General features: G+C 45.2%; 1 protein-coding gene across 2 annotated transcripts in view; it reads right to left on the bottom strand.

The window, feature by feature from the left end:
• Positions 1 to 23598, bottom strand: part of AIFM1 (apoptosis inducing factor mitochondria associated 1) — a 216433-nt gene that overhangs the window by 40658 nt on the left and 152177 nt on the right. For both annotated transcript variants that reach the window (XM_078688364.1, XM_078688363.1), the window contains exons 13-14: positions 14447 to 14535; positions 9049 to 9189 (exon numbers count right to left, since the gene is read on the bottom strand). In XM_078688364.1, coding sequence (XP_078544490.1) covers positions 9049 to 9189; positions 14447 to 14535 — 230 coding nt within the window. The remainder of the gene's footprint in view (positions 1 to 9048; positions 9190 to 14446; positions 14536 to 23598) is intronic.

Below are 23598 nucleotides of genomic sequence, written 5' to 3'. Positions count from 1 at the left end.
CTACACTACTTATTCCACAAACCCACAAGCACCAAAAACGGCTTCACCAAAAAGATCTCCGCCAAAGAGCCCCTTCGCAGGTGGCCGTCGGGCATTGCAGTCCCGGCCCGACGAGGAGCAGGCCCATATGATGACGCATGACATCCTTCTGGGTGTGTGAGGGCACTTTTTCACAGAACTCGACACTCCCACGTACACTTAGGAACAGCACACCGATCAATTATACTTAGTTCTCGGTTGGGAATACGAGCGCAGGACCTGCTTAAAAAGCTCCTGGTTCCTCTCATTTGGAGAACAGCTTCTAAGAACCCCAGGAAATTGCCAGCCCATCGCAAATTGCCAGCAATCTCCATTGGAGTAGAGGAGCTATTCCCCTATAGTCCGCTGGCACTGAAGAACAAAGTCTGGTTCACCAAGTTGCTGCTCTCCGGCCAGCCCGACGCAGCAGCCCCCCCAGGAAGAGGTGCTCGTGTTCCTGACGTTTCAATCTGCCCCCCAACCAAGTGACAGGACACCAGGACCAACCAGCATCACACAGGATCAATGCCTGGGGTACGGGATCCCCCTTGCAGCAAACTAAGACCGTGAGAGTTCAATCCGACACCGAGCAGCAGTCAAGGGACTTCAGCATGGCAGAGACCAGCTTCCAGGTGGCCAAGCTGTCCTGATTTTGCATCTTCAGCCAGCAAAGACCGACCATTGAAAGGCCCTAGGACGCACAGAGCCCAGCTGACCTTTTCACTCTGCACCTGAGCGCCCAACTCTTGTGTACCGACAAACCGGCTGCGCTTTCTTGTCCCCAGGACCCTAGTGACCCAAGCCCCCTATTGGGAGCCAACAGGCTTGTCCCCAAGTCACCCTCCACAGCCGATTTCCAGGTGCCCCCCCTCTTTCCACCGGCATAGAACGCACAGCTACCAACCCTACCAGCATTTCAGCACAAGAATGCACCGGGGAAGTTAACGAGTAACTGCTGGAACTTTGGACCTTGGCCCACTACGACCCCTAAGTCCCGAAGTAGACCCCACAGAAACTGACCGCAAATAACTGTATGCAACTTATGCCTTTTTTTCCCATAGGGAAGCATTACTGCGTAAAGACGCATTTCAGTGAACTATTTGCTTACTTGTTGTGAGAAAGTGCTTCTTTTGACATGGTCATCCCCCACATTTTGCCTTGAAAATAATGTGGTTTTGATTGTAAGTGCACAGGGTCCCAGTCAACCAGGTCCCCTGTGCAAGTGCTTCTTCCCTAAAACTGTACCACGATAGGCAACTACAGCTTCCCTGCAAGTCCGAAGTAAATGGCACCCTTTGTACCTAAGGCATGGGGACTGAAGAGGGTACACTAGGGACCCATCACAGGGGCCATGCAACTGCAACTCGTATGCCTTGGTGCAGTCAAAAAAGACAAAGTTGACAAGGCACACTGGCTGTGTGCCATGTCCAGCAGCACTGCCCAAGGTATAGATAAGTTACCAATCTAGCAAGCCTTACAAGCCCTAAGGCAGGGTGCACTTTATCTCAGGTGTGGGCATATATGCTCCTATAATATTTAGGTATATTCTTTAATATTGTAAGAAACGAGGTAAGCCATAAAGAGTACCTGTGCTGGAAACTCGACAACTCTAGTTCCCCAGCACCATGATGGCTTCACTGAACACAGGAGTGCTTCGTACCAAACCACTCCTCTTAATAAACCCACACTGAAGTCAGTGTTGGATTTACAAATGCATGTACTCAGAGGGCACCTTAGAGGTGCCCTCTGAAACTACCAACCCTGGTGTGGTCTCTGACTGGCTTTAGGCAACCTGCCGCCACCAGATATGTTTTTGGACACACTGGGTCGAGAGGCTCTGCTCTATGAGGCCAGAAACAAAGCACATCCTGGGCGGAGGTGCACACCTCCTCCCCCAGGATTGCTCTAGAAGGAAGCTTAAAAGGCCTTTTTCGCCTTTGTAATGCAACCCCAGCCTCCACTGCTAGCAGCAGATGGCAGCCCCCGGTTCAAACCCCCACTTTTTGCGGGAGAATCCGTGGGTAAACTTGGTAAGACTAAGTGGTGTGCCTCCCTTCGGCAACTCAACTCCTCAGGCGCTTGACTTACCCAATCTAAACTATGGAAATCTGTCATCTTGCCAGGGGAATATAGGCGGCATACGGTAGCCTGCCCTAGGAAGAACATAGGCATCTTGTAATTTACCCCTGGTATCTCAAAATACCTCAGATCCGTCCTAACCTTAGCACAGCAACTGAGCAATATTTAAAGTAAAATGTGGGATCAGTGGAGTCGGCACAGACCCTGTGGGAGGCCTACAAGGCTGTCAAAGGGGCAGGGTTTCTCTAATAGTATGGCACAAGAAAGTAAAGTGGGCACGCATGGAGCCTTTAGAGCGGGAAATTCAAGAGCTGGAGTTGGTGAATCTGCACTCTGATCTAGTGGAAGGGCATCACTGCCTGACCTTGAAACAGAAGGTGTTCAAGGATCTTGCATTGCAGGCAGGTAAAACCCACTATTTCGCCATGCAGCACTACCTCTACGAGGTGGGCAACAAGGTTGGAAAATTGCTAGCATAGCTTGGCGGAAAGGGCATGGGTGCTGGAAATACTAACTGATAAGAGGGAATGCCTGGGAGATCGCGAACGTCTTTGCGGCTTACCATACATGGCTGCACTCACCCGCGCTCACAGCTACAGCTGATGAGTCTCGGGAATTGCCGTCTGATATCAACTCCCCACCCTTTCCCACTAGGAGAAAACGTTACTAGATCAAGAAATCAATGAAGAAAATATAGTACAGGTGATTCGAGACTTGTCTTCCGGTAAATTGGTGGGCCCTAATGTCCTCCCTACTGAACATTGTAAGCTCACAGCATCCACAATTGCCCCTCACCTCCTTAAGATGTTTATGGAGAGTCGTGAAAAGGGCTCTCTGCCCAGAGACTAGCAACATTGTTGTCATACCCAAAGAGGTCAAATCTCCAGAAGCCTGTGCCTCCTACAGGACAATTTCCCTTCATAGCGCAGAAGTAATGAGCCTAGCGAAGTTATTGGCCTCCGAACTGGTGCGAGTGATTAAATCATGCCGGGGTCTAGTACAGCCCTCAACCTGAGGCACCTTCACAGGGATCTGGGCCATGCAGCAAAGATTTTTGAAGATGCAATTGTGCTCTTGCTTGAAGCACAAATGGCCTTTGATACTGTTGAGTGGCCATTCATGTTAGAGGTCCTCCAGTGTTTCGGTTTTGGATCACGAATTTTATCGTGGGCGAGTCTCCTTTATTCTGATCCTGTGACCCAGGTGACCGTTAAGGGCGGTGTGTCCTTGGCATTCCAACTCCTGCGGGGCACGCATCAGGGCTGCCCACTTTTCCCCCCTCATTTTTCCGTTGGGCCTGTGGCCCCTGGCGGAGTGGGTGCGTAGCGACTGATTAGAGGACTCCGGTAGATGGAGGAGTGGGAGGATAGTATCTTCCTCTACGCTGATATATTACTTTACATTGTTGACCCTACGCACAAGTTACAACTTGTATAACGATATATCTATAAGAGACATCAGTTAGTGATCGATTCCTTACCATAGAATATCCCCAGGCATCAGACTGGATCCGGAAAGATTTTCGTCAGCAGTACCGCTGCGCATAGGTAGGTGGCGTCGTGCAGCTCCACGTCCGTCGCTGGCGTCGTAAGCACCGAGATGACGTCACAGAGACTACTTAGGCGCCACCCATGCGCGCGAACATCAGTTCTGTATACGAATTTCCGCGCCAGGAACGCAAAGCCATGCAAGAAACTGACCACTGGTGTCATGAAACTAGGGCCCAGAAAGGGATGACCTTAACCCTAGAAATCAGTTCGCAAAACGGGTTGGATGGGTAGGGCGGTAAGGAATCTATCACTGACTAATGTCTCTTACAGCTATATCGTTAGACAAGTAGCAACTTGTGCATCTGAAAGAGACAGGTTAGTGATAGATTCCTTACCTTAGAATAGATACCCCAGCAATACCAGCCCCAGTGGTGGGTCTGCAAACAACATTACACCAGAAAGTCACGGAGAACAGAACGGCCAAAGAAGCCGTCTATCCGAACTTAACTGTCAAGGCAGTAATGCTTGGTAAATGTGTGCAGCGAAGCCCACGTAGCTGCCTGACAAATGTCCTGCAAGGGAACGCCACGTCTCAATGCAGTAGTGGCTGCCGTAGCCCTGGTAGAATGGGCACATGCAGCCCCACAGGAGGATCCTTCTTAGCCAACGAGTAACATGCTTTGATGCACAGAACTTCCCACCATTTGTGTATGGCCCAACCTTTTTCGGCGCCCACATAGCAAACAAAAAGCTTGTCATCCACCCGGAACTGATGTGTGCGCTTCAGATAGAACGAGAGCGTACGTTTTGGGTCCAGATGGTGGAGCCTCTCTTCCTCTTTTGAAGTATGCGGAGGCGGAAAGAAGGTGGGAAAGTGATGGTCTGCCCGATGTGGAAGGGTAGGACAACCTTTGGCAGGAAAGAAAGACGGGTCCTTAAAACCACCTTGTCCGGATGAACAGAAAGGAAAGGAGGTTAAGAAGAAAGAGCCTGGTGCTCACTCACTCTTCTGGCAGAGGTGATAGCTACGAGGAAAGCCGTCTTGAGTGAGAAGACGCAAAGGACAGTTATGAAGGGGCTTGAAGGGAGCGCACATCAGATAAGTCAAGACAACGTTTAAGTCCCATTGAGGCATGATGACCGGCATGGGCCGAAATGTGTGCGTAATGCCTTTCAGAAAACAGTTAACAACCGGTGACTTGAAAAGACCAGGCTGATCTGGAAGCCGTAGAAAGGCGGAGATGGCCGAAAGACAACCTCTGATAGTGCCCAGAGCAGAGCCCTGCTGGGCCAAAGAAAGAAGGAACAGAAGGACTTCGGAAAGCGAGGCAGAAAGGGGATCCACAGACTTAGCTGTGCACCATCCCACAAACTTGTTCCATGGGGAAGTGTGGCTCAATGGTTAGAGCGGCAGACCCTGATGCAGAGGTCTGGCCCGGGACCAGGGTTCAATTCCCGCCTCGGCGGGTCTTGGGCTCAATTTCCTCGGACCTGATAATTCTCGCCTCTGTGCCTATTCTAATCATGAGCCCCACTCTGCAACTCTGGGCAATAGCTTGCTTAATCTCCACAATGGCCCCAAAAGCACTAGGATGCCTGGCTGCACCTTGGGGGTGCCCAGGAGTGGGTGCCTCACAGGGAAAAGCCAGGAAGGGTTCCACAGCGGTATTCGTACAAGCGCTGGCGAGACCCCATGTGGGGTGATTCGGGCGCTATACAAGTACTACAACATTCACATTTACATCTGCAGGCGTATACTGCTTTAGTGGAGGGACGCCTGGCTGCGTCCCTCCACTGATCTTCGGGATGAAGATCAAAAGCGGTCAACTGTCGCCACTCAACCTCCACGCATGGAGGTGGAGGCTGGACAGGTTTGGATGGAGGACTGTCCCCTGCTGCTGCAACAGAAGATCCTCCCAAAGAGGCAGTCGGATCGGGGGATCGATCGCTCTGTTGAGTAGCTCAGGATACCAGTATCTTTGTGCTCCATCCGGAGCCACAAGGATAACTTGGGCCCGGTCACGCCGAATCTTTTTCAGCACTCTGGGCGAAAGTGGTATAGGCGGAAAGGTGTACAACAGACCGCAGCTCCACTCGCGACAAAAAGCATCGCCGAGCGGAGAACTTATGACATTGTGCGTTCTCTTCGGTGGTGAATAGATCTAACTAAGGCTCTCCCCACTGCAGAAAGACACCTTGCGCCATGTCAAATTAAAAGGACTGAGATAAAAAAGTGAAACAGATGTAGGAATTGCCCCTAATCGCAACCCTCTGCCCACTTGTATCCAAAGCAGAGTGATCAACACCTAGACATTTTCACCCTCATGCCCTAGTGCTGCACCTTATCCATTATCAAAGGAGAAGCAGGAATGGACCCTAGAAGGGGGGGGGAGGGACAAAGTGTTTATTATTGTGAGAAGCAAGGGGCAGGAGGTATGAATGCTCCAATTGTTGCTAGAACATTAAACAATTCCTACTGCTTCCACCAAATCAGGTCCTATACTAAGACAGCTTACAGGAAACAACCTTTTTCATAACGCCAATTGTTATCACACACAAAGATGGGCCTTATGTGTCAAACACAATCAATGGTATGGCAAAGTAACAGCATGCCTGGCAGACACAGGCGCCACCTATAACTCCTTGAATGCCTCGGATTTCCCAGACCTGCCCCTATCGATCACTAATAATGCTGTATTCCACCAGGTTCCCCTACCAACTACAATCAATTTTGGTCTAATTTGGGACCATCATGCTTTCCTTCTTAACCCATATTCTTCCATCAATTTATTAGGAGGGGAGACTGCCTCTGTAAACTGGGGTGTGCCATTCATTTTTTGCAGATGGTGCATTTCTCAGTGGCGCCATAAAAAGTGAGCTTGCAGACATCATCCTTATGTCTATCACGGATCAAGATTTCCCCATCCCAATTCACTGGAAGGCCTTCTGTTTAACACAACTACTTCCCTTTGATCCCCACCCATCCAGATAAAGCAAGGCAAATCCAGTCTGCCCAAGCAATGCTCATCCAGGTGAAACCGACAGTGAAACCGACAAAGATATTACCCAGGATACCCAAACCCCATCTTCAGCAGGAATTAGAGGAGTGTTCAACCTGCATTGTCAGCCTGAATACCCCTTGTAATAAAATAACATGAAATAAATGTTACCACTTTGTGCAAGATCTGTTACCAATTAACACAGATTTTCATTCTGCTTACCTGGATCATCCTAACATGCCAATGTTCTTTCATGCACCCCTACGACAACAACCTATTCTACTGTTTTAGACATGTACTCTGAATCCTTTCTCATTCACATCCATTCTGACAGCCAGTTCTTTTTTACTTTTACTTCCCACATAGATCTTAAATACAATCCCCTACACAGCCTCAATCATATTTTATGTTGATGGCTCAAGTTTAAGTAATAGCATTTGCTCGCTTGAGGCCAGAGTGCTCACGTGCCTAATGTTCATTACGCCCAAGTAGCTGCGTTGTTTGCACTTACCGAACTAGCATCCTGACAGAAAAGAAGCCTTAATCTTAGGCACCTGAGAAATGCAAAGGCAGCTCTTCTTTGTGAAAAGACTCCTCTTCAACCTTGGATTTTTTACATCTAATTTATGTGTGCATTAATAGACTGCTGACTAAGCGATAATGAACGCTGTATTAAGTACACAACAAAAACTACATTTTGTTAGCAAACTTGTTTGCACACTGTCTGATGCTGCAGGCAGTTCCCTTTTCAAATGCTTGTAAATAACCATTTCTGTTGACAGAGCGGCTATTTACTGACATTCAACACCACTATGTTGCAAGGGACGTTCATGGTTATGCCGAGGGTGCACATGAGATGTCAAGAAGCACTACATTGAACATGACCACCATTATGCCTGGAATTGTTACCAGCATGTCTGAGTAAACCCTAAGACGCCAATGGTCCACCAGATGGCACTGGTGCTCCCAGGCAACTGGAACGACAGGTTAGGAAGGACTCCCTATGGTACACAAACATGCAGACATACCAATTTGTGCTTGTGTGCTCACTCAATGCTCCTTTCCTCTGCAGCAAGAGCAATATTGACCAGTTTTCACTTCTGCTCTGTCCTCCAATTTTCTAGACTTATGAGCTTCTTCCACTCCAACACTCACAGTCCTGTGCTCATTCACTCCTAGCATCCTTTGATGTTTTGGAACTGAGCTCAGCTGCCTCTTCAAGTTGGTGCACAACTCTGCTCCAGAAGGTTTGAATGATGCACTTGACTGGGTTATACATGCGCATGTTTCCTTGTGGCAGCTCACAAGCTAAGGTTAACAAACCAAGCTGTGTTGGGTAACCTAAACCGCACCAAGGGGTTCCATAACTGGGACCTGATTGGGATCTCCCGCATTCAAGATCTCTGGGGCCCTGAGGGGGTCGTGCCTTTCGCCTCCCTACAGCAGACATATGAGCTTGCCCAAAAAGAATACTTCCGCTATTTACAGGTCCGTCACTCCCTCCAATCCAACATCCCCCCGGGAAACCTCCCCCCAGCATCCTCCCCCCTGAAAGACAGATTATTGGATGGTCACCTTCCCGATCACGCCATTTCCCTCACATATAAAAAGATCATTAATAATTCCCCTGATTTATTACATACTTTGAAAAGGAAGTGGGAGTCGGACGGGTTGGAAATAGATGAGGAGGAGTGGAACAGTGCGCTGGCGTCCCCTAAGGAGGTGGCCATATCGGCTAGGCTTCGTCTGATTCAATTGAAAATACTCCATCGAGTTTACATTTCGGGGACAAGGTTGCAACTCATGGGCCGTAGCTCTGATGGGCTTTGTTGGAGGGGCTGTGGCGAGGTAAGGACGTTTCTTCATATTTTATGGGAATGTCCACTGCTACAGGTCTACTGGCAACGAATACACCAGTGCATGCGCGAGGTTTGGGGGGTGGAGCTACGGGTGGAGGCGAAAAGATGTCTGCTGAATATATGGGAGCCTACTGATTTGCCGCAACGGGGTAGAACCTGGGCCACTCTTGGGTTTGTTATTGCAAAACGTAATATTGCTAGATTGTGGGGGCTGTGGGGCCTCCAAAGATTGGTCCATGGAAAGCAGACATGGACTGGTGCATGCGCCAAGAAAAGACAGTTTACGTCGCCAGGGGCTGCCCACAGAAGTGGGTTGGTATTTGGTCTAGCTGGAACGAGTATAGGGGTAATATATGCGAACCCCCCACGACGGCCAAGGTTGACGAACCACTCGCAATGCTGAATGTATGATGTAATCATGTGTATTGTAAGGCTTACGATTTGTGAATTCATGTGCTCTGGCTCGGCTCCCTTCTGGTACAATTGTAAATCCTATACTGAATGCTGGTGCTATACACCACTGTTTTTCTTGCACAGTTAATAAAAAGTTTTTTTTTAATTAATTACTTTCATAGATTTAACACCCAATAAATATCAACTTACCACCCAGATGTTGGAGCGTGCCTGCAACTCTGCATTCACTCTAAACCCACCAAAGTCAGCGTCCACCTCCAGGCCAGCAGACTTGGCCAATTCAACATTGGGTTCCAGTCCCACAGCAGCGATCAGGTGATCAGTCTCAACCTACAGGGACAAAAGAGTCAAATGAAGGCAAATCTGCGTTGTTTGGTGTTTATGTCCTCAATTATATAAACACCTACTTTATTTGACTGACATTACACCAACCTCACCCACTTTAGAAAACCATCTACATGATAGCATGAGGGGACCTAACTCACTTGTTAAGTAGCATAGATAGGTTTTATTTATTCAAGCATCCACCAAATTCCTTTGCATAAAAGAGCTGTGTATAAGAGTCCGTTGCTGTTTACTGTCGAATAACGGACCATGACCCTGAAATATTTAATCAAAGGCGTTGAAATGATCCTCTCTAGAAGAATCAAGTCTTAAGTGTTCCCTGCCACAACCTTCCTGGATGGGGTGGAAATGCTGCAGATGGTGTGAGCAGAAAGAACCCATTAGACATGTGAGGCAAACAGTGAGGTGATGCAGGTCTAGTGTAGGAAGACAATCAGAAACAAAAGTTAGCCACAATTAGCATGGAAACATATCTGAACATCCGAGGCTGGCTGTTGACTGAGCAGAAATTAAAAAAACACAGATGGGGATAGATTTTATTTTCAATTCCCAAACATCAATTTCTGAATGTCAAAGATCCAAGAAACTGCACTGAATGTGAACAGTGAGGGTGAAATCAAAAGTGAAGATGGAAACTTTTGTTTGTTGTGCCAAAATCTTGCAACAGGTGAGCAAAATTAGGTTAAGATATGGTTAAGATATGGTTAACTCATCACCCTGCCTCATCTCCTCACAATGCCTCTGAGGGGAATATAATGGACACACTGACAGAAACGAGATGGTGTAATTCTAATAAAACTTTAATAGCAATGGAGTCTACCCAAAGATCCTTTGAGGCTGGACTGTAAAATATGTAAACTGCAATGAAAGCCACAGAACAAAGAGTTCCTATCCTGGAAGAGTCTGTAAGCAATATAACAGCCAAACAAGTCATTCACAAGTCATCGAAAGGGTGCAATGACTAGAGTTTCTGACTGCAAAATTAAATAAAGATCCTGGACAACAAAGCAAAACCTCGCACATCCTGAGGCTGTGACAAACTGAAGGTACCCAAAGAGACTGTTTAAAAAAAAAAAATTCAAAGGGCTGTCACTGATGATAGAAGAGACTTCCATTGAGATTCTGACATTAACAATCTCTACTTGAACTCTAGATGGAGCAACAGCGACCATGCTCTGGAATAGAGCATAGCAAGTCTTTCGCTTTGAGTGAATTCCTAACTTCTAAGGAGAGGTTCTGGTCCACATATACAAAAGCAAATAGCAGCATAATGGAGTAACAGATCTGCTCGCCTGAAGCTTATTTTAGGAAGCCAGGAGGGCTTCTGGCATCTAGCAGTATCCAGGAACAAACAGGCTTGGCTTACGTGTGTCTCTGCTACACCAGCAAAACACAGCATTGGTCTTTACATTAAAGTCTGCAGCATACACATGACTCACAAAAATAAACTGTGCACTGGGCAAAAGCCTTCCCGGGGAGAGGGCATGAGTGCCCTTCCCCACCACTAAATATGGCCAGCTCACAAAGGCACTCATTAAAACCACAAAGGAGGGAACAAAAACTAAATTAATAGTGTGAGAAGAGACACTGCGAGGAGGCAGGCCCATTTACCAGACCAACAGACACAAAGCAGGTTGAAGGGTACCTTTAAAAGAGTAACTTATCCACATATTGTTTGGGAAATTTTACTTAATCACTGAAGCACTGTGGAGCTGTATCATGTAGACACTGACGAGATCCACCAGTGATCAGTGCCTCTCCACTGGTTTATTTATGGCTACAGAGGAACCTGATCAAATTACCTTAAGCTTTTGATCCATCTGGTACCAGTGTTGTTTGACACCTGAAATATTTACATGAGCTGTTCCGCGATACCAGATAAAAAAACAGTGTCATAAACCAACTGCTGCTTACTAATAAGCAAACACTAGTCCTATGAAAGTCGAATAGATTAAATAAAGAACCTTCATGAGAAAAGAGAGAAGGGATATCATTTTTCTCGCAGTTACTGGGGTGGGAAAGCAACCACAAGAAAGAGCCCTAAGTGCAATGTCAATGCCCTGGGTGCCTTATAAGAGGATACTCGGATGAAAAGGTCGATGTCCTGTTAGTTCCACAATTGTAAGCCTGAACAACGGGTGGCTTGCCTGGTACTGGCCTGAATTGTGCATGATTACATTTTACCATGACTATGGGGTCCAGACTTGGGGGTGAACTCCAAAGATTCACCACCAGATGCAGTGTATTCACTGTGTTTGTTGGCTACTCTTGCAGCCCTTGATCCCATTATCGTGTCAAATAAACCTACAACATCATTTTCTCCAACTAAAACCAGTGTTGACTCAGTCATTTGCCTAGCAGGCTATTATCCCTGTTGGCATCCTCAGTAGATGACCTGGCTATGGGATACGTGTGCTATGCTGCTGACCGGTTGAGAGGAACACAAGGCCAGCTCAGCCGTTCTGTTTGTGCAGTGGGTTCTCCACGTTACTATGAAGGCTGACTGCCTTGATAATGAAGCTCATCTAAGCCTGCTTAGTCATCTGAACATGCAGTGTAGGTGTAGACTGAGTGGCCTACATTTTGTTTGAGAAAAGGTGGACTTAAAAACGACAGGTTTATAAAAAGTGTCAGATAATATGCCAAGCATGAACTTGTTATTTTTAAATTAACTGCTGCACAGAAAATATCACAAGTTACTTACCTAAAATCTTCCCATAGCAGTAACAAAAAGTCTACATGCGAGAAACTACTAACTTTAGTGTCTTTCAAGACATTTTATTAGGCAAACTGGGTGTACAATTTAAACTGCAAGCTGTAGAATCAGGCTTCTCCAACGACCAGCTTGTGAGCAACTGGTAGCTCTCCAGCGATCTGTAAGTAGCTCTCCTGTGTGTGTAGCCCAGTAACAATTAGACACTTTGTTTAGTTGAATTATTACTTGTATCCCAAAATTAAAAGGCATGTAATTGAGATGAAAATGTATGCATTTTGAGATCTCATTAGCAGATCTTTGGAGAAAAAATAGGTACCATTTCAAAATATATTTACAGCTGATATTTGAGAAGTCAACAATACAGCACTGTAAAGACTTAAAAATATTACCTTGGTACCAAAGGCACTTCAGCTATGGCTGTTAAGTATTACCCATGCAGAATCATTCAACATTGACAAACATTTTGAACTGCTGCGCTTAGGTGCTCAGTGCGCGTAATCTTTCATATGGTGGCCACAAATTTAATCTTACAATGACGTTGTCACCAATTCAAACTAATAAAGTTAGTAGCTCAGGATGAATTTCATTGAACACAAGTAGCTTATTTCAGAAAAGGTTGGAGACCCCTTGCTGTAGATCATTCCTAACTATAGCAGCCTTTTGCTTCTGAGTTATGAGGTCACATTGTTTCTGCTAGGCGTTGTAACTGAACAAATAACAGGCAATTCAGGCCCAGTATCAGAGGAGCTTTCTGCTAAAGTGTTTGTGTAATGTATCAGGTCTTTCAGGACACCACTGACCCTCTCATTTTTCTACACTACACAGAATGTAGGTGCAGATATCAGAAGAGTGGGCAACATAGATTGAAGAGTTAGTGGAATCTGACATTTAGTCAACAATATATATATTGTCAAACAAAATTGTATATGCTTTAAAGATAATAAAAACCATCAGTCTCTCAAATTGGGTAATCTTTAATGGTAGCTAGCACGGGAGCTAGAAATGAGATTGTATAAATATTTTCCTGCTCTAGACGTGGATGCACAAAAGTTCCCTGAGAAAATGTATAATCTTCATAAATATGTAACAATTTATATAAGATAAGAGTGTCAAAATTACAGTATCTTTAGGACAGCGGCGAAGATTCAGATATACAGGAGACTGATCTGAAACAAAACATTTCCTACTGGGCGATATACAATGTATACATAAAGAGAACTTGTGATGGATAACTGTAAGGCTCTCCGTAGGCATTCAAATAAATGAACATGGGGGTCCACTCTATGCATATTAAATTGCATAGGACCCAGCCCATATCCCAATTTCTATTGTGTCAGCACATAGTGTACTAAAATGTTCCATTCTGGAGAGGATTATATGGGTTATTAGTTAACTGAGGAAAAACAAAGTGTATTTTTACTCATCCGTGTCTTCACAGAATCGACGCGGCCAGTTTTGGCACCTATCCAAAAGGAGCAGGCACCACTTCAAGGTCAGCTGCTTTCTGCACCAGAACACAAGCCACTGTCAGATGATTTTCAGCCATGTTGGGCCACACTGATGAGGTTCGGCTTGAGCAGTCTCCAGCAACAGTGAGCTGCCAGGTCTTCATCAGGACACATCTGTGTCTAAATGACACTCCCTAAGGTGCAGTTTAAGTTGTGTTGCTCATTGTGAGAGGACCCAAGAATGAAATACAAAGCGTTGGTCAACTTTTGTACCCTAAAAAAAACTAGAACACAATACACTGGAATATTACTCCAGAAGAACCTCAAGTGGCTAAGAATCCGATATGTCCACACATCAAGTTTATGCTGCCCAGAAGACCAGTTCGTAAAATGACAAATATTAAACCTTGTGATTTTACCACGGAGAACAGGTAGTCTCTAACTTCCCAACTCACAGCTGTGTAGTCAGCCTCTCACTGAAGACTGAAAGGTGGAAAATCGATTCTCGATTGGATTCTAACACACAGGAACCCAAATGGTCCAGCATCACTTAGAAACCGGAACAGTACTCAGTGTGCAAACTCGAATCAAAAGGGGGCACGAATGAGCCTCGTGCATTGAGCGGACAGTGCTTGCAGAGCAGAATTGTCAATGAAACGGACAGGTCTGCAGTCTCATGTCCTCATAAAAAGTCCTTCAAAATGGACTCATTACTTTCATGTCGATGGACCGAGAGGCATGACACAAAGCTGTTACAAGAAGGGCAGTCGATTATAAAGCGTAAACTCGTGAGGATTCTATTTAAGTCTGCCATAAACTCTGTAACGTGATTTCATTCAAATAAATAGAAACATTAAGAGGAATTGTAGAGAATAGAGAAGGGAATTGAATACAGAGGCTTAGACTACAAAAAGGGAAAACAAATCTCACCAGAAGCAAATGAAAAGCAAGAGGCGCTGTCAATTTCTAGCAGTCGCTATGCATTGTATTAAAGCAGAAGATGCCCACAGAAGCACAATTAAATGAGTCCGGACAGACACCGGAATGTGAAAGCTGACGAGCATCAAGATGTGCATACCTTTCTTCCATCCTTCAGTTTTATTGTGAGTTTGCCATCCTGGAAAACGACTGACTTCACAACAGCTTCCGGCATCACATTGACTCCCTCTGAAAAAGTAAAAAAACGTGCATGCAACAATGGCTAGCAAACCACACCAATATAGGCTGCCGGTTCTCACAAGGTGATACAATTCATAATTTGAGTTTCCTGAAAGACGAGTGCTGTGATCACCCCATGCCTGAGCATGTGAGGACAGTAAGCAAATTGAAGACAGGGGATATGGTTTTAAATCTGCCCCGTATAGGCAGCGTAAAGACCTTATACCAGTGACGGGGCATTACAAAGGTCACAGCCAAGCACCTAGCCCCTGCGTAGGACTGAACCAGAAATAAATGCACACAGCTGTAAAACAACTCAAATTAGAAGAAAACAAAGACCACCCACCAAGGAAAGGTACTGCCTGTAGAAAATAATCACACTGCTAAATAATGGGCAACAATTCACCTCCCCACAAGGCATAGCCTTGCAGAGTTTGAGATCAAACGCATCAGGGAGTATCTGAGGTTCTTCCCTTTGCCACAACTTCATGGATGGCCTGCCAAGCAGCACAAAAAGTCACTCCCAACCTTCAAAGCTAGCCTTCCCGTTCACTAGTGCGGTGTTAAGCTTATCCATTGTAACACTAAAGTTAGTCTTTATGAACTCTGGACAAATTCCTAATAATCTGGCTCCTATTCAGTAAACTGGTTCCTTTGAGGAACAACTGGCTCCTTGGCAACTGGCTCAAGCATCAAGGCTCCTCTCAGAGAAATGTGTGCAGGACTTGAAACAATTGACCAAAGCATAAAGTTAGTTAAGAAAAGAAAAAACATAAAAGTTCCTAACCAAGGTAATTAAAAAGAGAAACATGTAATAAGTAAAATGACACAAAACTGGATGGATTCGGATGAAGGGAATTAATAAAAAGCACAACAAACCAAGTTGTAAAATGATATATTAGAAGTTTGCTTTGAAATAATTAAAACAATTAAAGCTGGATGCGACTCTTAAAATAAACTGCCCACAAGTAATCAGAGTGTAACATGCTCTGAAAAAGAGCCCAATATCCAGACCATGATTTCCAGGGATTCTTCCCTAAATCTGGTTCAGGCCCACAGCAAAATGCACTGTTCCAATCGGCACTCTGGATTTCCCAGCAGCAGCATTAGACTTCCTGTGTCTATACGATCGTATGCACTCCCCCAGGCACAAGGACGAAAATCCACTCAGTTGCAACATGTGTACTTCTTATTCTCCCAGGCACCCAGTTCATCTGTGTCCAGGACCTTCTACAATGCACAGCTTCAGGAATGAAAAGTTACCTGGACACAGTCTCCAGTCGATAACGCAAACGCATCCATGTGTTTTTCTGTACTAGAAAACGGTCTCCATGAGAATGGGCACACAGGGGTTTTAGAAGGCTGAACAGTTTGTTACTGGCGTCAACGACCTAGCAAATCAAACTCAAGCTTTGCATTTTCTCTAATATCTCTAGCAGTGCTGCTTCGTTTTAATTTTAGAAAAGGCTTTACTATACCAGGTATCCTAATGTTTTGTGCAAAAAAATCCCAAATTGATGGATCTCTTTCTAATTCATTGCAGTGCCCCTCTCATGTTCCCCAAACAGCATTTTTTACCGAGCAAGAATGAACGTCTCCACCTATCCAGAACTCAAAGGAAACCCTCCACGAGGTGTTTCCCCAAATGTCTGAAGATGGATCACTCACACAAAGATACCGTGTTCAGACTTCCTTGAACAAGGAAATGTGCCCTCTGTCTGTGGATAAACTTCCCTCCCTTTCCCAAAGGCTGTTCCTTGGACGTGCCTAAAAAAAACGGGTATTTAGCCACTTTTGCCTCAGGTGAAACAAGTTTGCTTTTAAGGTTCAGGCAGAGAAAATAAAATATAAAAGAAATAGATACGTAGTTGTACAATTTTGACTGGGGGGGGGGGGGTAGAGAGAACCTCCATGCTGTAGAGATCGACTGCAGAGTGCTCACTCTACTGCTACCTCAGGATTTATTCCCTGAACTGGTCACCTATGCCTCGATCCTGAGAGCTGGGGCGACCTGCTATGGCCCAAAAAGAGTGCAAGGAGTCTGGTGAGTGCCGGGGGATCCACCGCTGCTCTTTTTGCCCTCTGAGAAGCCAAAGTCGGAGACTATAAGACGGCAGCCAGGAGGTGCCTGCTACCGTGGTATTGGTGAGTGCGCAGTGGCCTGGTGGGGGACACGGTTCAACCACAGGTCTGATGAACTGGCTTTTGCGCACGGTGGGGCCACATCCCTTCCCACCCCAAACCACACATCACTTCTTGCGACTCAAATCCAGAGAGGAGACGCCCTCCCTCCTTGGTTGTTGGTGTCGATGGCAGGCAGACTTGTGCTGCGGGCCGTTGGGTTTCTACGCTGCAGGGACTGTACATGAGCTGGCCCCCAGGAGGGATGCCTACACCAGACTGCTAACTGTGGGGAGTTGATCAGACAATGGTGAGGCCCTATTGCAGCAATAAACTTGGAAGCACTGCCGCGGAGTGAAACCGCAGCAATGGGGCCAACCCTGCAGCGCTGCTCATCTTAAGAGCCTCCACCTCTACCAGGAAGCACTGCTTTATACACCAAAAGACAGGGCTTGGAATAACAGGTCCTAGAATAACAGGCCAATTTCTCTGGCGAGTACCAAGTAAAGTACTTATTTATCGAAGAGATGACTTCAACATTGAGAGGACAAGGGTCAGGTGGTTGTTCTAGTTCCCCCACCACTGAGCCCCTTAACATGTGGAGAATTGCTAAAAGACTGCATGGAACCAGATTGTTTGATCGATCATCCTCAAAGGAACCTTTTATATGCGGGCTGCGAATTTGGTGGCTCATGCTCATTTCTGCCTCGACACAGTGCCCTGCTTGCCCACCTACCCCGCCCTTGCAGGTCAATCGTCACCTTTACACTTTCTTCGCTCTCCCTTCTGGCCAATGGAGCGGATGCAAAAGCCCAAGAGGACCCCCTACCACAAAGGATACTGGCTCAAACCACGCATCTGGAGATAAATTCAATGGAATCCTGGCTGCCACTCATCCCACCAGAGAGGCTTTGGAAAATAAAACTGACTCCTCGGTGGTGACTCTGAGTTTGAGGGATGATGACAAGAAAATGGCTGATCAGGTGCACAAGGTTGAAGCCACCGTATTGGAGTCATGGAAAGCACAGTAAAAGATCAAGATGGCAGAGCCTGGTGCAATAACATAAGAATTGTTGGATTGCTAGAGAATATTGGAGAATATCAAAGGGCAGTCTATGATCGCCTTTCTAGAGGACTGCCTACAGGAGGTGGTAGCCCTGGAAGGTTGGCATAATTCTATGCCCTAAAGACAGTGCACATGCTGCTAGCTTGGCCTCCCAGATCTGGCACACTACTGCAACCAGTGGTAGTACACCTCATTCAATTCCGAGACCACATCTTTTTTGTTGGAACAGGCGCAAACTGCTGTTCCCTTTATAGTGGAGAAAGCACAGGTTTTGATTTTCCCAGACTTCAAGAAGGCAGTGCAAAAGTTCAGAGCATCTTTCATAGCAATGAAAGACTGCGAGCACTGGAGATATCTTATGCTCGGTTTCCAGCTACACTGAGCGTTCAGCTTGATGCCAAATCTAGATTTTTCACAGACCTAACCGAGGCCTGGGACTGTATAGATACCTATGATAGCCAGTGCCACTTTGAAGAGCTGAACCCCAGCCATACCACATGTGTGCAAACTGACTCGGTCGAGGGGGCCTGGGAGCACCCAGCTCACATGGCGACAGGCTTGAGCTGGCAGGGATGAGGACCTAGCAGCGGCCGCAATGGTGGGACACACTGATGGACACAGAGGAAGCAGGGGGCTCTCCAGAGAGGACTCTGGTTCTGGCATGCAGAACATCCTAGTAACGGGCTTAGGTGTTTTTCTGCCTAAAGTTATGCCTAGAACTGCTGATGACATAATCTAGGTTTCCCATTGAGTTAAAATGGGGTTGGGGAACATAACCGGGTTCTTCACGTTTACATAGCCCAGGAAGCACATCATCCTTTGGGGTACTTATAGACCCCTGTGGGAGGTTCTGGAGAGCGAGAGTTTGATTTGCTTGTCCCAGACTTTATTCCCCCCTTCTTTCAACCTTGAGTGACCAGTCCGCCTTGCTGAATGTCTGATTACATTATGCTTAAGCACAGCTTGGAAGGAGCGCCAAAGCATGTGACCCATGTGGGTTCAGTTTAGGTGTGTTACTACTGTTCAACTACTTTGTTGAATTGTACACTTTCTCCGTAAACGGACTGTCTGGTTGGGGGTCATGGGATGTGATATGCAGGGTCCACAACGCTGGGCTGTTTCTTATTCACTATGGCTAATCCTACTTTAACTACTAAGGTAGTCACCTGGAATGTGAGGGACCTTTATTCTTACAGTAAAATACACTACAAATGTACATTAAAAGATGCAGGGCCCAGGTCGCCTAGCCCAAACTCAATAAAGGGCCTAGATCTGCAAAAACACTGGTGTGGATAGATACATGTTACTACATATTTCTCGTTTGCTAGGGGAATATTAATCTGTATCCTACCAGAGACAATGTTCTTGCCCCAATTTGAGATCACTGACCCAGAAGGCCAGCACATAGAACTAGGAGGCAAGCTTGATAGCAAAGATAAAGCTATCATAAGTATTTATGCCCTGAACACTGACCAACCCACCTCCGACACACTGGCACCCCATATAACCACAGTATTATATATCCACTGAATTTGTGAGAGGATTTCAACCGCATAGCCAATGTCATCCTGGATAAATTTCACCCCTCTCTACCCTCTTTCCCAATTCATAAGATTACTCAGTACTCTTGTAGATGGCATAAAGAGGGGGGTTTAAAGACACCTAGAAGGCTCTTAATCCCGAAGGAAGCTATAATTGCTTTTATTAGGGTATGCATCATTTGTCTAACTAGGTTCATTTTTATGCACTGCAACTATGCATGAAAGGGTGATACAGGCTGAATAGCATGCGAAAACTACACCAACTATAATCTGTAGACCCCTCATCCTGACCCAGATACTCTATGTTGCAGCTTTAGATGGTCCGTTTTGTCAAATCCCCCTTGGGGGATACGATGCACAACTACTTTAGAGTAAATAAGGGAATGTAATCAATTGCATGCTGAGAGAAAACAAGAGAAACACATAAACAAGTTGGAATTGCATAGAACTGGCATTCCGGCACCTCTGGACCACTTGCGGTTAGAAAGGGAAAAACTGTTCTAAATGGTGAAATGGTGCAAAATATATGACCAGTGCACCTATATTGTTAAGGCACACAATAAGAGTGATAAGACTAGGAGAATGTTGGCTTGGCTGGCTAACCCAAAAAAAGAAGTTCCCAAATAATACTACAGCTCCATACTACAAATGATCAAATGTTTTACACACAAGCTGAAATTAATACAGCTTCTCTGGCTTATTATACTCCACTCTATGCGCAGGGAGAGACTGTTGATACTCAGGCCGTCCACAATTATATTATAACTGTTGGAACAAGAAGATTACCTCAAAACATGGTGACCTCTCTTGGCAAAGAGATAGTAGTACAAGACGTGAGGGGCACCATTAAGGTGCATGCTGGGGCAAAGTACCTGGAACTGGATGGTTTACCTATTCAATTCTATGTGACATATGTTGATGATCCAGCTCCTATCTTGACCAAATGGTATAATGCAGCCAGGGCTTCAGGTTGTCTCCCACCAATGATGAGAGGCTTTGTATGTCCTTCTCTTGAAGGGGAGAAAGGACGGAGACCAGGTGACATCTTACAAATGCAGATTATAGAGTGCTACGTAAAATTCTGGTACACAGACAGCTACTTTACCTCTGTGGCCTAAACCATGCCGATCAACCAGGATTTGTACCCATGCATAGCACAGTGCCTATTGTTCGACGATTGGTGCAAGATTTGCATGCCCTCCGAGCAACTCAAGACTTTTGTCTCTTTGACATGAGACTTCCTTCATGTCACAATGGCAAGCATGGGACAAGGCAGCAGGTTCCTAAGCTGGACGTGGCTACTATCTACTACCCAAACAGCCTGTATAAAGACCAGTAGAGTTATCTCGGATGGCTGTTAAGTTAGAAGGGGCAGATGGCAAGTTGCCCTCTTTCGCTGGTACTATTCGCTATGGCCACAGAACTGTTGGCACTTATGCTTTGCAAGGGCAAGTATTATCGAGGGCTACAGGTCGACGGCTCCCCTTATATGTCTCCATTTACATGGACGACATGATATTATACAGGGTGAACGCTTAGACATGAAGGGTGCCTTCAGGGTCTTAGAGGACTTAGGCATACGTGTGAGGCAGCCAAAACCCCCTGAAAAAAGTATGACATGCTCTGGGAGCCAGTTACTTTTAGATATCTGGGAGTACACATTTATTGCACTAAAGCTGAACTGCTGAAGGACTACATCAAAGTGGTGCCAACCTCCCTGGAATAATCTGTGCATTTCTGGCTAACATTTTCGCTATCTGTAATCCGTACAAGTTCAAGTTCTTTATTAAAGTGTTTAGACATTTAAAACCATTACACTAAAAGTTATTAAATATTTTGGAAAAAACTATTATTTTACAGCACTTCGAATATAAAAATATCGACTTGGGTAATTCTTTATTAAAGTGTTTAGACATTTAAAACCATTACACTAAAAGTTATTAAATATTTTGGAAAAAACTATTATTTTACAGCACTTCGAATATAAAAATATCGACTTGGGTAATTGTGCCAGATAGATTTATTTTTTTATTTCCGACACCAATTTAGAAAAAGAAAAGATTTTTAAATTAATTTAGACACCAGTTAGGGATTTTCAGAAACATAGAAAATACAACTGTCAGATTTGAGGCATGAGCATTGAATGAAGGTAATGTGATCCTGTGGGAGAAACATACACTGCATGGGATACTTGCAATCGAGTTACAGGATTGTTCTTTTTAACTTAAGGTAAGTAGGGGCCAAGGGCCTTGGAACCACCAACACTTTTGGTTTACCTGCTCTGGTAAGTCCAGGTGCAGAGGTGCTGGTCGCAAGGGTAGCCTGAAACGCTACAACTGGAGTCTATGGAGAAACCTGAAACCAGAAAAGTGCTGCAAGTGGGGACTTGGGAACAAGTCTGTCGGAACCCATGGGGGGCTCGGTTCTTGAGGGTTTCTAGGGCAAGGGTTCACTGTCGTGGACTCGGGCTGGGGGGAAATCGGGTGCAGAGGTGTTTTGTCCACAAGTCGGTTGCGTTGAAGGTTCTCACTTTTTAGGTCAACCTGGAGATGGGGATAAAACAGGGCCATTCTCGACGATGGCCTCTCTGATGCAGACATCCCACAGTGAGTTGGTCTTGTCGGTGTTGGTGTCTGGGCTGGCCACTGAACAAGCCTTGGCTGCTGCAAGGGCTTCGATACTCTTGGTTTTGGTGCAGGGCAGCTCCCGTGGGTCCTGGTGTTTCCAAACTTGGTAGGGAGACGGATCTGACCACATGGAGTACAGTGACCTCTTCCTGGGCAACTGCTGCTTCAATGGACCCGGTGCTGACCAGATCGGTGTACCGGACGTTGCGGTTGTTGTGCAGGGAAGGGCTCCTCCACTTCAAGGGAGATGCTGGCTGGTTGAAGAAGTGCTGGCAGCCCTCTGAGGCTTTGGGAGGATGTACAGATGCAGGACAAGTTGAGTCTTTATAATTGTCAGGACAGGAGTGATGAAGCGAGATTCAGAAATAATTTTTATTTCAACTCGTGAAGTCACACTTCCATAAATCAATTAATTATGCTAACAATTTGTGCTGTGTGTGTACTAATTCAATCTAGTTTAAAGTTGCATTTTCACAGAACACGCGGGAAACTAACATGTGTGCTCATAAATGTGCATTATGTTGCATTCTCATGTATGTGGAAAATAATAAATTTATCTTGTCTATTGTCATGTCATAACTAATAGCAGCTGTTTTTAAATAATGGCATGTGCTTATTTTGCTTCCCTTGTCTATGTGGTGTCACTATATTCTCTATAGGTGCATAAAGAACCCTGCTGGATTCAATGAAGAATGGTAGATATAAAATGCTGCTTTATTTGTGCTTTACTGCTAGGTAATTTAGACTAATGGGTTAATTATTAGCAATGATGGGAGGCAACAGAACAAACTGTATTTCTTTCATTAATTATTCTTTGTGTTTGTTTATATAATAGTTTTACAAATGAAGCTTAGAGATGGCTGCAGGAAAATAGTACACTTTTAAAAGTGGCGCAAGAGAGGTGGCGCAGAAAAATGACGCTTTTTGAAAAGAGGCCTAATGATGAAAAAGGCTCAAGAGAAAATAATTCTTAAAGGATGGAAAAAGCCTCTGAGCTTTTATTTTGAAAGGTTTTGGAATTGAACTGCTAAAAAGATGACTCTTTGGAGAAATTTGCTAACGTGCCACGGGAGTTCAGAGCGGACAGGCTCAAGGTTGAAAGGAAGAATCGTGCTTTCGCTACAAAATGTAGCAGCCTAAGGAAGAGCTGCCAAGACTTCTACATGAACAATGAACTAGTGAATTTGCCCGGGCATGTAAGAAGGAGGTGTCGCAGTTTACTGTGGTACGAGGTGGCTCAGCCAATGGAGAACTAGAATTCGTCTGCTGGAATGTGAAAAATAGTTAGCTCAGCCTAATTTAGGGTATAAGAATGGGTTCAGAGAACAGATAGTTGGCTTACGCTCGAGAATTCTGGAGGACGTGTTATGCTGATGGACTTTACACGTGAGGAAAGGAGTTTTTTATTAATTACTTTATTTCTAGGTGATGAGGGTAGAGACAGAGAGATAGTTAGGATTTTGGAAATGCTTAATTTTACTTATTCCTGCTAATGAATAATAATTCTTGATTTATGCTCTTTTTATTAATTCTGAATAAACCTTTCTTTATGACATTTTCTAATGCTTGCTTAATAAAATACCAAAACCTGAGTTTTTCTAGATGTGTTTAAATAAACTTTCTAAAATGACAAGCTGGTCTTGATTATTGTAGATAGTTTAAACAACATATTTAGATCTTATCGCCTCATGATTCAGTCGCTCTATTGTTGATATGG

Source organism: Lissotriton helveticus, chromosome 4_1, assembly GCF_964261635.1.
Source record: "Lissotriton helveticus chromosome 4_1, aLisHel1.1, whole genome shotgun sequence".
Lineage (NCBI taxonomy): Eukaryota > Metazoa > Chordata > Amphibia > Caudata > Salamandridae > Lissotriton > Lissotriton helveticus.
This window is presented reverse-complemented; position numbering and strand designations above follow the sequence as displayed.